Source organism: Diabrotica virgifera, chromosome 7 (assembly GCF_917563875.1).
Source record: "Diabrotica virgifera virgifera chromosome 7, PGI_DIABVI_V3a".
Classification (NCBI taxonomy): domain Eukaryota; kingdom Metazoa; phylum Arthropoda; class Insecta; order Coleoptera; family Chrysomelidae; genus Diabrotica; species Diabrotica virgifera.
Window position 1 is genome coordinate 93419993 of NC_065449.1, and position 15179 is coordinate 93435171.

Here is a 15179-nt window from a genome sequence, read left to right on the forward strand (position 1 = left end):
TCTCATGAATCTATTCAATGGCATCTCATTCCCCCTTCTTCTCCACACTTTGGAGGTTTATGGGAATCTAATATTAAGACGGTAAAGGGTCATTTAATTCGCACAATTGGAGAACAAGTACTAACTTTTGAAGAGTTATATACTATTTTTTCTCAAATTGAGGCCATCATGAATTCGAGGCCAATATGCCCGTTAAGTTCAGACCCAAACGATCTTAGTGCGTTAACTCCAGGACATTTTTTGACCATGGAGCCTTTGAGTGCTCCGCCCGAAGAAACGTTGCTCGATGTTCCGCACAATCGGTTGAATCGTTGGCAATTATTAAATAAGTTGCACCAACAGATTTGGGAACGGTGGTCTAAGGAGTACCTCCAAACTCTTCATCAAAGGGCTAAATGGAATTCTCCGTCTCCAAACGTCCAACTAGGTACCTTAGTGGTAATCCGCCAAAATAATATTCCCCCGCTACAATGGCCTTTGGGCCGTATAATTGAGGTTCATCCTGGATCTGATGGTATAGTTAGAGTGGCCACAGTGAAAACTAATAGTGGTATATATAAACGCTCTATAGTAAAATTATGTCCTTTGCCTTTTGAGCCGTAACAATACTGCGTATTGTGGTGGGCGGTTGTGGTTCGTCCACATAAGTAGGAATAACAATTTTTAATTTTCTTGTTTTTGTAAAGAATATTTTAATTCATTTTCTTTTCAATATTATGGGACACCCCGTATATACGAGTAGGCCAATACCTAATTCAGTGAGTATGTATTAATTTTTATCATTATTTTCAAGTAAAAACCTTAAAGTTTTTTGTATGTAATTACCTGCCTACTCGCCTCATTTTAAAAAGACAATTCGCCAACCAACTCTCTTGGTTAACAGTCACTTACAATCATTCCGAAAAGTGTATAGAAACTCAATATAGTCCTCGCGAGTGATTTATACTTTATACTACTCAGCAATAGCAGTACGAAAAATAGCAGGCCTGCTCCAGCTTGTGCAACGAGAAATGACAAGGTAGGAAATATTTTTATTACAATTTACTTTAAGGTCTGGTTTTTTTACTGTTATTTTTTTTATTCTATTTTAAATTCACCCTATGCTAAACAGTCCACTAATAAAGCTCACTGAGTTAGTAATCTCCTCCAAGATGATTTATAAAGTATTACCAAAATTAGTATCAGTATCTCGAGAAATAAGCTTTTTTGGTGTGTGCCAGTGTGCCGCTCGTCTATAAAGTCACATAACATTTTTCCTACTGCATATTTTAAATTAAATTTTTTTGGAAAACTTCTTCATGAATTATATTTTATTTCTGTGTTAGTTAAAATTATAAACTTAAAAGTTTGTCACTCAACTTTTTTAAGTAAGCATGAAACTAACGAAATCTGACGACAAAATGTTTAAAAATTAACAACTTCTCTTTTAATGTGTTTAATCACTTTGGACAAATCTCATTGTTACCTAAATGCTTCAAAGATAGCACAGTAAAATTTTCAAAAGGAAATATTTACAGCGACCAAAAATACAGTGAGTTAAAATTGAAAAATCATCAAAATTGATTTATCGCATTTTGGCATAAAATTTGATTTTTGAACATGTTCCACTAATTCTAGAAAAAAATAAACTCCATATTCGGATTCGGAGACCTCGAAAACATAAGGAATGACGAAAATTTGTTATTCACTTTAAAGTTGATTTTTGTGGTCGGTATAACGTAATTTTAGGAGTTGCTGCCGATCGCCAACCGCGCCCACTATTCAGTCAGTCGACTGCGCCCGCTATTTTTTACTTTAGTCGGAACGCAAAATACTTTTTGTTTATAACACTGCTGTTTAAACAATTTTTAACATTTTTTCTTGCTAAAAACTTTGTTAAAAACTTTGACTTTTCTTATAAAATATTGGTTAATTTCAGATCTTAGTGTTGTTAATTAACGTAACAGTGATTTTTTCAAAAAAAAGGGGCTATCTCAGACCCCAAGGGTCGTACGACCTAAATTTTTTTTTACAAGTTGTGTATTTTAACCAGCTTTCCGTATTTTTTATTGCCATTTAATTTGATCTAATTTCTACGAAATTATTGTAATTGTTTATGCTTAAAAACTGCTATTTATTAACAAATAATTTTGTGTACGTATATGTAATTCTTTTTACTTTTTTTTTCATAGGCTGTTAGTATACATCTTAACGAAGAAAATGAGCTCCGGATTATTGAGATACATTCAGCTATATTAACTGGACCAGCCTCAGAAATTAGCTCGTTTTTCAAAAAAATTTATAAACAAATTCAATTTTGCGAAAACTATTAAACAGATCTGGACCATTTTTTGCACACCATTCAAGCACCATAATACCCTCAAGTTTAGGTATATTTAAACATATTCTAATAAACAATAAAATTGTTATTAACAATATTAAAAAACAATGATTTTGTCGTCTGTTTTGCAATAACTTTTTTGTTTATTAACCGATTTTCATTTAGAGTATCTCATTCGATGTATCTTTTTATTCTAAAAAAGTTACCTGTGAACGTCAAATCTCTAAATAAACAAGTTTTTAAGTTATGAGCACAAAACTAAGTTTGACGTTTTGATTGTTTATTTAAAAATTGTTCCACTAAAAAATTGATGAATCCCAAGATGGTAGCCCTTTTGTAATATCTCATACTACACATTTCAACTGTCAAACCTCGTCTTTTCAATTATGTCGAAAAACGGCTTATTTTTTACTAACTTGATTGGTCTAATAATTAATAATCTGGTTAATCTTTGTTGGAATTCTTACCGTGCTGGACAGGCGGGTAGTGAGATGCAACCTGATAGATCTCTCCCGGCCTTCTTTGCTCCGGCAATTCGTTGGCTTGGAAATTTTAGAAGCCACAAATGGTGTAACCAGAAGATTAGTTCTAATAAAGTTTTATTTTTAATATTGTTAATATTAAAAGTAAAACTTTCTTTTTAATATTAATAGTTTGTTAATAGTTTTATTTTTAACCTTTAACTACACGCGCTGGCGTATTTTGTACGCCATATATAAGAATTCTACTACAAATATATTTAAAAATTTAATTTTTGACCTTGTTTATGTATCTAACCTATCACTGGAATGTGCTTTACAATTTGGTTTTAGTTTCGTTATAATCGGCGTTCTGGGAAGATCGTAATTTACAGTTTATTATTTGTTGTTTCCGGTGGGGGACAATATACGCCACGATTATATTAATATAAGTAGTAATATAAGTACATATTTCAATTGTTTTTTAGTTATTATGGCACAAAATATATTTTTCTTTATAAACAATACGTTTCTCCCGTGAGATATCATATTTAAAAAAAAAATTATTAGCAATTTTATTTATCATGGAATTCAGTTATTCCATGATTCCAGTTATAAATCCTAATTGGCTTACTGAGAAGGAACTCCAAGTATTCACTGATGCCGAATAAGGTTTATAACAAACAACTAAGTGTATTTAAAAAAAAAATAAACAAATCCGCTGTTATTGTGTATTTTCTTGTGGCGTATAAAGTACGCCACGCGTGTAGTTATGTCATAACTTGATGCGCGGGTAGTTAAAGGTTAATATTGTTAATATTAAAAGTAAAACTTTCGTTCGTCTTTGGTAGATGCCGCCCCGGCATCCATGTCATTGTGATCTTTCGTTTGTGGATTGAGGCTGGCGGCCAGAATTTTAGTGGTTCAGAGAGAATCAAATATGCACTCTCTGACGAAACTCTAACAAGAGTTGAAACTAGTTAGAGTGCTTTTGCGCTCTCTGAACTAACTAAAATAAGACGGCTCTTGTTTCGATTCACAACGAAATGATTATTTATTAAATTCAAATATGTTTTTATTGTTTTTTTGATTTACTAGTCGAACTATTAACAAAAAATCACTTTAGTTATCATTTGTTTATTACATATTATAAGTGACGTAAGTTACACCAACATCTTTTGAGTTATAAGTAGTAAAATCTTTATACTAAGTACATTGTTAGCATTTTCTTTACAAATATTTATTGTTATATTTGAACAATTGTGAAATGAACTTATAATTAATTAAATAAATAATTATCACCACTTAATATTATTATTATAAAAAATGAACAATAATTATCGTCTACTTTCGATTAAAATTAAAATTTACAAAAACAATTAAAGTCGTTCACAAAGAGTACGCGGCTGAATAATTAGTTGCCTACTATTAGGAGGCGTATAATATTGTTACAATAGTGTGTCTCGACCGTGAGGATTATTCGTATAAAATTTTGGTATATTTCTGTAAGATAATTCAATTTAAAGATTGCAACGTAATAGAACATGTAACTTAATGACAGTATGTTTCGACCTTAATAGCTGTCACAATGTCACTAGGCATGCATCAGTTGAAAAATTAAAACAGTGAGTAATGACTCGTGAGTCATGAACTATTGCTCATGGGTAAAGTAATGGGTGTTATTATCTATTCAAAAATAGTGAACATTAAGCATGTTTTTAAACGGCCGTAGAAAAAATATTGTAAAGACTTATCTTAACCCTCGTAAGGCAAGGCGGGGTGCAGCTGCACCCCAGACCTCGTTTTTCTCACCTATCTTTTTTAATATATTTTTTTATTTTTGTCCATTTTTTTATTCGTATTAAATTCAATTCTAAACGTATTCCACCCATTACAGCATTTAAAACTCTTTGCGTTTACGTGATTTTAAAAAAAAAATGACTTTTGGGTGCATATGATGAAAATTTCGTATTCTGAATTGGACGTTTCTGATGTTCCACCTGGAGCTAACAGAGCTACAAGACAAGGTCGGTGTTACTTATGTCAGAGAAAAAAGACCGAAAGTCCCGGCATAACTGTATTGTGTGTAAAAACTTTTGGTTGCTCATTCTGTGAAAAATTTCATGTGTTTGTCTTGCGACTATAATAATTCTTTTTAAGAAATGAGTAATTTTTTGTAAAATTATGTTTCGTACTATAATAAATAAGTCCTAATTATCTTTCAAATTAATTTCCCCGACGTTCACATATAAAAAAAATGGATATACAGATGGGGTGCACATGCACCCCGCACCGTTGTTTACGTAAGAATCTAAGCACCGCCTTACGAGGGTTAAAAAAACGTTTCTTTCTCTATTGTGTTTAAACCAATTTAATTTACATACCTTCATAAGTTTTTCTTCAGTTCGAAAGCTATTTTTTCTTTTTAGAATATTTGGTAATCTGAGATAATCAGTTATATCTCCGTCTGGTGCTGAAATACAGGTAAAAGCTGATACTGTGTGCTCTGGTACGTATGCTACACCCATAGTTCTAACACCTTTGGATGTATCCCAATCATCTTCGTCTTCATCGGGAAAAGTTATTGCGTATGGAGCAATCTAAAAACCGAACAGTTCTATCTTAAAAGGTAATAATTAAGTAAATTCGTGTCAAAAGGCAAATTAACACTATCAGCTCTATATCAACTTGTAAAAAGTATAGAGAGGGCTAAGGAATTAAAGTAGATAGCCACATCAGTCTTTATAGACATAGAGGGAGTCTTTGATAATGCTGCCTATAACTCTGACAAACTCCCTCATAAATAGAGTGGTTGGCAAAATAATTATAATTAGGCGAGCGGCACACCTCTAATTTGAGGCTTAGAAAATCGAAAAAGCGACCATGATACGTGAATTGCAAATTATGGTCATTTTTTATGTTTTTTGGGGTCGCTGAATCCGAATATGAAGTTTATTTTTATCTAGAATTGATGGAACATATTCAAAAATCAAATTTTATACAAAAATGCAAAAAATCAATTTTGATGATTTTTCATATTTACCTTGCTATATCATTGGTCACTGTAAATGTTTTCTTTTAAAAATTTTACTGTCATCTTTGAAGAATTTAGATAACAATGAGATTTGTCCAAGATGTTTAAATAAATTAAAAGAGAGTTTTAAACAATTTGTCGTCAGATTTCGTTAGTTTCATGATTACTTAAAAAAGTTGGGTGACTTATGTTTTTAATGGTGCTGAAAACGAAAATGAGGTTTATTTTGATTTTTAGATGGGGGACACATTGTCAAAATCGCAATTTTACCCTAAAAATAACAAAAAATGAAATCACGTTTTTCTTCAAATTAAAAGTTGCACCATTTTTTTTCTATAAAACATTTTGTTATTTGTACTCTATATTTTAACATAAACTTGACTAAAAAGCTAAATTTCAAATTTTGTCACTCAACTCTTGCGATTAAACTTTGCAACTCAGGAATTTGCACCTTTTACTTTAAACAATTCATAACTTTTATTATAATAAGACCGAAAGATTGAAACAGGTCCCATTGTCTTCAAAAAGGTAACAAATATATACTGTAAAAATTTTGGAAAAAAATATTAAAATGGAAGAGTTGTAGGGAGTTAAACGCAAAAAAACGTGATTAAATTTTTTTTTATTTTTAGGATAAAATTGCTATTTTGACAATGTTCCCCACGTAAAATTTAAAATGAACCTAATTTTCGTTTTCAGCACCACTAAAAACATAAAGTATGATCAAAATTAGCCATTCAACGTGGTCAGTATCTCGAGAAATAAGCGAATTTTGGGGTATACCGCTATTGCATTTTTTTTCTTAAAATTTTCCAGAAAACTTCATGAATTATGCTTTATTACTGTGTTAGTTAAAATTATAAACTAAAAAGTTTGTCACTCAACTTTTTTAAGTAAACATGAAACTAACAAAATCTGACGACAAAATGTTTAAAAATTAACAACTCCTCTTTTAATTTGTTTAAAAATTTTGTACAAATCTCATTGTTATCTAAATGCTTCAGAGATAATGCAGTAAAATTTTCAAAAGGAAATATTTACAGCGACCAAAGCTACAGCTAGGTAAAGTTGAAAAATCGTCAAAATTGATTTTTCGCATTTTTGCATAAAATTTGATTTTTGAACATGTTCCACCAATTCTAGATCAAAATAAACTCATATTCAGATTCAGCGACCTCGAAAACATAAAGAATCACCAAAATTGGTCATTCACCTTAAAGTTGATTTTCGTGGTCGGTATAACGTAATTTTAGGGGTTGCTGCTGCTCGCCTAAATGGACTAAAGACAGGCAGCGAGCTCAGCGTCAGAGACAGGAAAGCATGACTCTATACTATGGGAAGAAATGCAAAAAGCAGTTAACTTAATAAATGAGTGATGTCAGAAAGAAGGGATGAATATAAATTCGAATAAAACTAACATCGTTCCATTGTTTCGCAGTCAATATCCCAACCACACACATACACCATCATTCCATTTACTAAACGAAGTAATTTCAAGATTCCAAGTATTAGACTAAATGAAACGATTTTTTCACATTCAACGGTGATTGACAAAAATTGACATTCAGGGAGGTCACCCATCCAAAACGACCAATGGAGCCATAAAAAACTATCGTCATGTAGCCAGGTGGTTAGCAAAACGCAGAGATTGAACCCCAAAGCGAACACCTGGATCTATAAGCAGACCTGTAAGTAGACCTGGCATCCTCTACGAATCTTGTCTGATGGATGAAAGGAGATCAAAGTAGGTGACCTATGAACAACACCGACAGCTGCCATGGAGATCCTCCTTGGTTTGGATCGCCTTCCTGTGGTAATTAAGGAATAAGTCATGAAATAGACACACTACATGAGGAGTACCATTTCAAAGAAGGTGACCTTAAAGGTAATCTCAAAATTATCAGAGCCACTTCTTTATTGGTCATGGCAGACGCAAGTGACCAGACATCGACAAAAATGGTCTTGGACAATAAATATAACGTCAGATTCAGGAAAACTCAAAAATGCTTTACTAATGCCATCAATCCATTAAGTAGCTGGCGAATAACAATAAGATTGAACTTGTTTGGATGCCAGGGCATGAAGGAACAGCAGGCAATGAGCAATCAGATCAGCAAGCTATACTCGGAGCAACAAAAGCCTATGTAGGACCAACTCCCATGTTGGGCCAAAGGGTTTATGAAGAGGTCATTACTAAATGGATAAACCATGAAATCAACAGAACCTGGAATAAATTACTAGGTCTAAACCACAAGAAGTTCCTTAGCCCTAACAAAAGGAGGGGAAGGAAAAGCTGAATCTAGACAGAAGACAACAGGACATATCCACTGTAGATATCACATGAGTAAAATGAGACTGGTGGATGAAGACACATGGACGTCCTGTGGTGAAAAGGTGGACATATCATATGGAACACATTATCACGAAGTGCTCAGCTCCAAGTCTAAAAAGAATGAAACAACTGGAACTTTCCTCCATTCCAGAAGAGGAAATACTGGAACTTCCGACCAGGGGTTGATAGACTGTTACGGACATATATCTATTCTGATTTAGTTTACTTGATTATAATAAGATAGTATTTTTAACTGGCATTTCATTGGAGGGTTTACGCAATATATCTGAGATTGACTATAAAATGGTAGCCAAGAGAGAAAGAAAGTGAAAACAGATTCACGTAGTCATAAGAGTAGAAGGGGCATACCAATCGGCACTAATTGGAAGGGGGTACGTTAATCTCAAAACGATACATACAACATTAATAATATCATTAAACAATAACATCATTAACCTTTGAATAAAATCATTGAATCACAAATAAAACTATGATTACAAGAAATTTTATTAATAAAAATGTGGGATCTGTAATGTGTGTGTCATCTGTGTGTAATCAAATGATTGGAAAAAAGCTTATAATAATATCATTAGGAAACAGTGTGAAACGTCTCCACATCTTGGTTAGGTACAAATTGAGAACCTTTAAGCTAGAAGAAATGGAAGACATACATGCAGACTGGACAAAACTTAAAAACATATTACACGATGTGACGGACAATCGAAAACAATGAAAACATGTAACGATGATTATCCAAACCTCTTTTTTAAACTAGGAGGAGTAATTTACCGCGCCGTAATGCTTGTTTGTAATTGGTCTAACCGCCAATTAGGTACAATTAGTCAAGTTTACTCCACTAAATTATGAAATTTTGACACTACTGACACTTATAAAATTATGACGCTATTGGCATTTACAATTCGTAGATTCATTAAATTATATCGGCGATTTTTTATGTTTTCTGCGTTATTCCTTTAATTTATAGATTTTTAGTCTGCATTTATATAAAAAACTGTTGTTTTAGAAGTCTTTAGCGACACATTAGTATAATATAATATTTATGGATTATCATCGAGGACTGACATCATCAGCCAAAAAAGAAGATGAATGTGATGATCTTTCTAGTGGCATTACCGGGTGTGGATCTGTCTTTTGAGTTTACTCGTCCTAGTTTAAAAACAGGGTATAGTATGATTTAAAGGATGTTTTTTGGAGGTATAAAAATATAAGTTGGCAACACTTTTTTAACTGGCGGCCACTCTGACAGCTGTCAAGTGATTTATATTTAGTTTGGTTTAACATTTCAACATGAATAGACTGACGCCTGAACAACGCTTCCAAATTATGCAAATTTATTTTGAAAATCATGGTTCTGTTCGAAATACGTATCGTGCACTACGTCCTTTTTATGGTCTGCATAATTGTCCACCAGAGCAATTAAATCGGTTAACCATGGAACGTTTTCGCACCACGTTTACTCTAAATGATAATACGCATCCACAGAGTCGTCACACAGTGCGGACAGAAGAAGTTTTTGCTGCTGTGGAGCGTAGCATAGAAGAAGATCCCGCCATCGTGCACAGCAGTTGGGTATGTGTCCATCCATTTTATGGAAGATTTTGCGGAAAGATCTTGGTTTGCATCATCATCATCATTTGGCTCTACACCTCCATGTGAGTCTTGGCCGCGTTTACTATTTCCCTCCATTGTTGTCGGTCCTGAGCAGCTATTTCCCATTGCTGTACTCCCATTTTGCGTAGATCACTGGCTACTGCGTCCTTCCATCTCTTTCTTGGGCGACCAACTGACCTTTTTCCATCGGGCCTTTCCCAGAATGTGGCGTTCAGAAGTCTTTCGTCACTTGATCTTAGCACGTGACCCGCCCATCGTATTCAGTTTGCTTTAATGTAGCGTACTATGTTTTCATCTCCATATATTGTCTGGAGTTCATCATTGTGTCTTCTTCTCCATTCTCCTGTTGTCTCTTCTCTGCAAGGCCCATAGATAGTCCGCAGTATCTTTCTTTCAAATACCAGTAATTTTGTCGTTTCCCGCTGATTCAGAGTTCATGTTTCGCTTCCATACGTTATTGTGGGACGAATTATTGTCTTATATATTCTTATTTTTGCTGGTCTTGAGAGTATTTTTGATTTAAGTAGGTTCATTAATGAGTAATATGAGCCCTGTTTCCTGCAACGATCCTGGCTGCCACGTCCTTTTCATATTTATTTTCAGATGCTATGATCGCTCCCAGGTACTTAAAATTCTTTGACGACTTCAAAGTTGTATTCATTAATTGTTACGTTTTGTCTAACCCTTGGTCTTGGGTTCTTCGTAACCACCATGTACTTGGTCTCGTCCTCGTTGACCTTAAGACCAACTTCCTTGGCTCCGTTCTCGAATAGGGTGAAAATATTTTTTTGCGAGCTTACAAAATTCAACTCATGCAAGAATTGAAGCTACAGGATCACCTAGCAAGGCATAGATTCGGTGAATGGGCCCAAAATGATATTGCCGTTGATCCCGATTTTCATAAGCGAATTTTGTTTAGCGATAAAGCTCACTTTTGATTAAATGGCTACGTCAATAAACAAAACTTCACTCCGTATTTGGAGTGAAGATAATCCTCAAGTGTATGTTGTTGTAAGTACATCCGTACTTCTTCAAAAACTATGCTGACCAGAACGTTACAGTCAATGGTGACAGCTATGGAGCCATGATTACTGACTTTTTCATTCCTCGATTGAACAACCATGATGTACAGGAGCTGTGATTTCAGCAAAACGGCGCAGCCGTCATGTCACACAACACGTGCCATAATTGATTTATTGAAAGAAACGTTTGGTAACCGCATAATTTCACGTTTCGGACCCGTGAATTGGTTTCCAAGATCGTACGATGTAACACCGTTAGAATATTTTCTGTGGGGATATGTGAAGTCGCTAATCTATGCCGATAAGCATGAAATGAATGACCACTTGGAAGACAACATTGGCCGCGTTATTGCCGATCTTCTTCTCTAAGTGTCATCTCCGCGACAAAGGTTGGCAATCATCATGGCTATCTTGACCTTCGAGGCAGCTGCTCTGAGCAGTTGCCTTGAGCTGCAACCAAACCATTCGCTCAGGTTCTTCAACCAGGAAACGCGTCTCCTTCCTACGTTTCTCCTACCCTCTATTTTTCCTTAAATTAGTCTCAAGATGTTATATCTTTCGCCTCTAATCACATGTCCGAGATATTGCAATTTTCTTTCTTTTATTGTGTTTTCGATTTCCCTGTCTCTGGCTATTCTCCTTAACACTTCTATATTAGTGACTCTATCTACCCATGAAATCCTTAACACTCTTCTAAATGTCCAAATTTCAAACGCGTCAAGTCGATTTAATGTCCATGATTTGCCTCCATAGTGAAGCACACTGTGTACATAACATTTAATTAGTCTTATTCTGAGGGCAATGTCAAATCTTTGCTGCATAAAATCTTTTTCATTTTCACGAAGTTGGCACGTGCTTTTTCAATTCTCACTCTTATTTCTGCAGTACATTCGATATTTTCTGTGATTACCGTTCCCAAGTAAGTATATTTTTTTACTCTATCAATCTGCTGGATGCCTACCGTTAATATTTCGTTTGTATTGTTGTTCTTGCTAATTTTCATAAATTTGGTTTTTTTCATGTTAGAGTCCGTATTCTACACTATATCTTAATATATTGTTTATTATTCTTTCTAAGTCTTCTAAGTTGTCGGCTATTATGACTGTATCGTCCTGTTGTTATGTTATCGTGCATTCCTAATGTTACTAATTAAACTTCCATTCACTTTTATGCCGACTGTCTCGTTTACCAAAGCTTCTTGTATGATTTCTTCAGAATAAGCATTAAACAATAACGGCGACAGTATGCAACCTTGTCTGACCCCTCTCCTTATCTCCATTTCTTCTGACACTCCTCTTCCAATTTTCACATTTGATCGTTGGCTGTAGTATAACTTTGATATCAATGTTACATCCCTTATATCCAGATTCTTGTTTTTAAGTACTTCTATAAGTCGGACATGTTTTACCTTATCGAATGCTTTGTTATAGTCTATAAAGCATACATAAAGATCTCGGTTAATATATCTTTGGGTCAGCACATTAAAAGAAAATAGTGCCTCTCTTGTGCCCACTCCATTCCGAAATCCAAACTGGGAATCTATTAGGGATGATTTTTAGCAGAGTTTTTAAGGTATATATGTGACATTAGACTGATCGTTCGATAATCACTACATTCTTTAGCATTTACTTTCTTTGGTAAACAAATAAATGTTGATGTCAGCATTTCACATGGAATGATTCCTGTGGAATAGATTGTGTTAAATAGTTAAACTAAAAGATCTATATCTTTTTCATTGACCAGTTTTAGCAATTCACTTGGTATTTCATCTGGACCAGCAGCTTTATTATTTTTCATGGACTTTACTGCATGCATAACTTCTGACTTTCTTATTTCGGGTCCCTCGTCTTTACTCTGATTATCTTCATATAATATGTTTTCCTGTCTGTGGTCATGAAATAATTCCTCTATATATTCCTTCCATCTTCTTAATTTCTGTTGCGTCTCCATTAAAATGTTTCCTTGTTTACCCAATAGTATGCTTGAGGTTTTTTGTTTTGCTAACCCAGCTAATTCTTTAACTTTCTTATGGAGATTGAAGTTATCGTATTTGTTTTGTAAGTCTTCTATTTTTTCGCATTTTCCAGCAAAGTCTCTTTAGCTTCTCTTATATTCCTTCTTATTTGATTATGAAGCTGTTGATACTGAGTTATGTTGATATTCTTTTGTCTTCTGTCCTCCATCATTTACAAGATCTCTTCTGTCATCCAATTTCCTTTCTTGCATTTGGTTGTTGTGAGTTCTCTGCTACATGGTTCGATAACTGCATTTTTAAAGAATTGCCACTATTGCTCTACATCACCATCACCATCCGTTATTGCCAATATACGGCCCCAAATGTTGGAAAAAGTCATCGAAAATTAGACCTCCAGATTAAACTACGTCAGAGCCAGCCATGGAGGCCATACGCCAGATGTCATATTTAAATTATAATGTCAAAAGCTTATCTTTCGAATAAAGTCAATTTCATGTCAATTTGCAAAATCACCTTTGTTTTATTCCATTTCAAAGTTCTATCCCTCTAAAGAAACACACTTTATAGGTATTTATCTATGGTAAAAAACTAATGGGAACTTACCTTTATCCAATTATATAATTTTCTACAGCAAGCTTTTAATACGAATTCTTTAGCCTCTGTGAGCAACGTTCGTTTTAATTCAGATCTTAAATCTGGTAAGACACTTTTCGTTAAAGCCCTTTCTACCGATTCCATTCTTAGCGCATTCCAATCCTGAACGTGTTTGCTGAATTCATCCTAAAATTAACAACGAAAATCAAATACAGAACATAATTTAGTTAAGGTTACTTCACCTTTATATATAATTGTTTGACTTCATCAATGTAATTGTTAGTAGTGTTTCCTTGAATATGGTCATTGATGGTAATAGTAAGGAGGTTCTCCTCTTCGGCTAAACATAATTTTAAAAATTGGTCGCCTGCAAGATCTCTTACTGGTTTATTTTTTACATACTTCATACTAAAAAGTAAGGAAATGTAAATGAAGACACAAAAGTATAATTTCAAAGGCTAAAGATGGTCAAAAATGCCCCCGCACCGATCAACCCTGCTACTTGTGTTTTCGATAAAGGATATAAAATTATGCCTTCATGCAAATTTTTAGCTTCCCAGAGGTCCCAGAACCTCTTGAATCGAGAAAAGAAGAATTTTTAGGTTTTATTTTTTTTTTAGCGCAATTTTGCTTTAAAAAATCTGAAAAAAATCAAGAGATTGATTACAAAACAGATTTCAGATTTCTATATTGAAAATGAGCCCAGGAAAAAATTTTGAAATTTTCAAAAAAAATTTAGGTTATGATAATATGATTTGGACGGTAACGCGATTTGCTTCTTAAGGCGGGTTCTCATTAGTCAACCTCATTGATCAATAGCGCTGATTCTATGCAACTGAACATAGAATTCAAATTCACACTATTTCAAGGATATTGAATTCGGTCTACAAAGTGCTAATTTTAAAAATTGTGCATGAAGAATTGCGCAAAGAAGAAAATTGTGCATGGTGGCGTTCGAATTGTGTGTGAATATTTAAAAAACGAATTTAAAAATAGGAAAAGAAGAAAATATCTAACTGTCTTTTGCAACGGAAACACCTCTTAAAAATGCATCAGCTTGGTCGAACCAAAACGGTTTGGGTTTATACAGATCATCTGTTCCTGTATCACTTTTATTTGGTTTTAATATTTTATTCGTTTCGACTTTGTAGGTTGTCCGGATACTTTTAATTTTATTTTTAATATCGTTTATAGTCAGTTTATATTGTTCACTCTTAATATTCCATATGCACTCCTCTCTCCGATATAATTCTAGAAACTTGCAGATATGGTTATATTTTCATTTAAAATTTGACATTTTTCACAATATTATACATTTATCGTTTTCACAAAGAATTTAACCTCATATGCTACTATTTAACACCACAAAATACAAGCCAACGCAACTGAACGCTAGTTCTCACTGTCAAGCACTGTTCTATCTGATAGAATCAGTTCCCTTGATCCATCAAAGTAGGAAGGCTTTTCACTTTTATTGAAATTCCATATGATAGAACAATATCGCTGAATCGATGTTCATATAAATCTATTTCATTTCTATAGCATAGAATCAAGGATATTGATCAATGAGGTTGACTAATGAGAACCCGCCTTTAGACAAGGAAAGAGAGAGGACGGGTAACACTCATTTAATACACATGTTCCAAAAGTGAAGCCAGTTTTTGGTTTGTTTGTCACCAAAAACATGGCGGTCACGTCAAATATAACAATGGGTTGCCAGTGGTGGGTGTTCGTTGAAGGTTAAAATTTCATGAAAAATAAAGTAAATCCTCATCTAAAATTCGTAATAAGAACATATGTATGTATTGAAAC

General features: G+C 33.9%; 1 protein-coding gene across 2 annotated transcripts in view; it reads right to left on the reverse strand.

Moving 5' to 3' along the window:
• LOC114340166 (transcription elongation factor SPT6) overlaps window positions 1-15179 on the reverse strand; it is a 168549-nt gene that overhangs the window by 68046 nt on the left and 85324 nt on the right. For both annotated transcript variants that reach the window (XM_050655712.1, XM_050655711.1), the window contains 3 exons: window positions 13610-13775; window positions 13377-13553; window positions 5163-5378 (listed from right to left, as the gene is read on the reverse strand). In XM_050655712.1, coding sequence (XP_050511669.1) covers window positions 5163-5378; window positions 13377-13553; window positions 13610-13775 — 559 coding nt within the window. The remainder of the gene's footprint in view (window positions 1-5162; window positions 5379-13376; window positions 13554-13609; window positions 13776-15179) is intronic.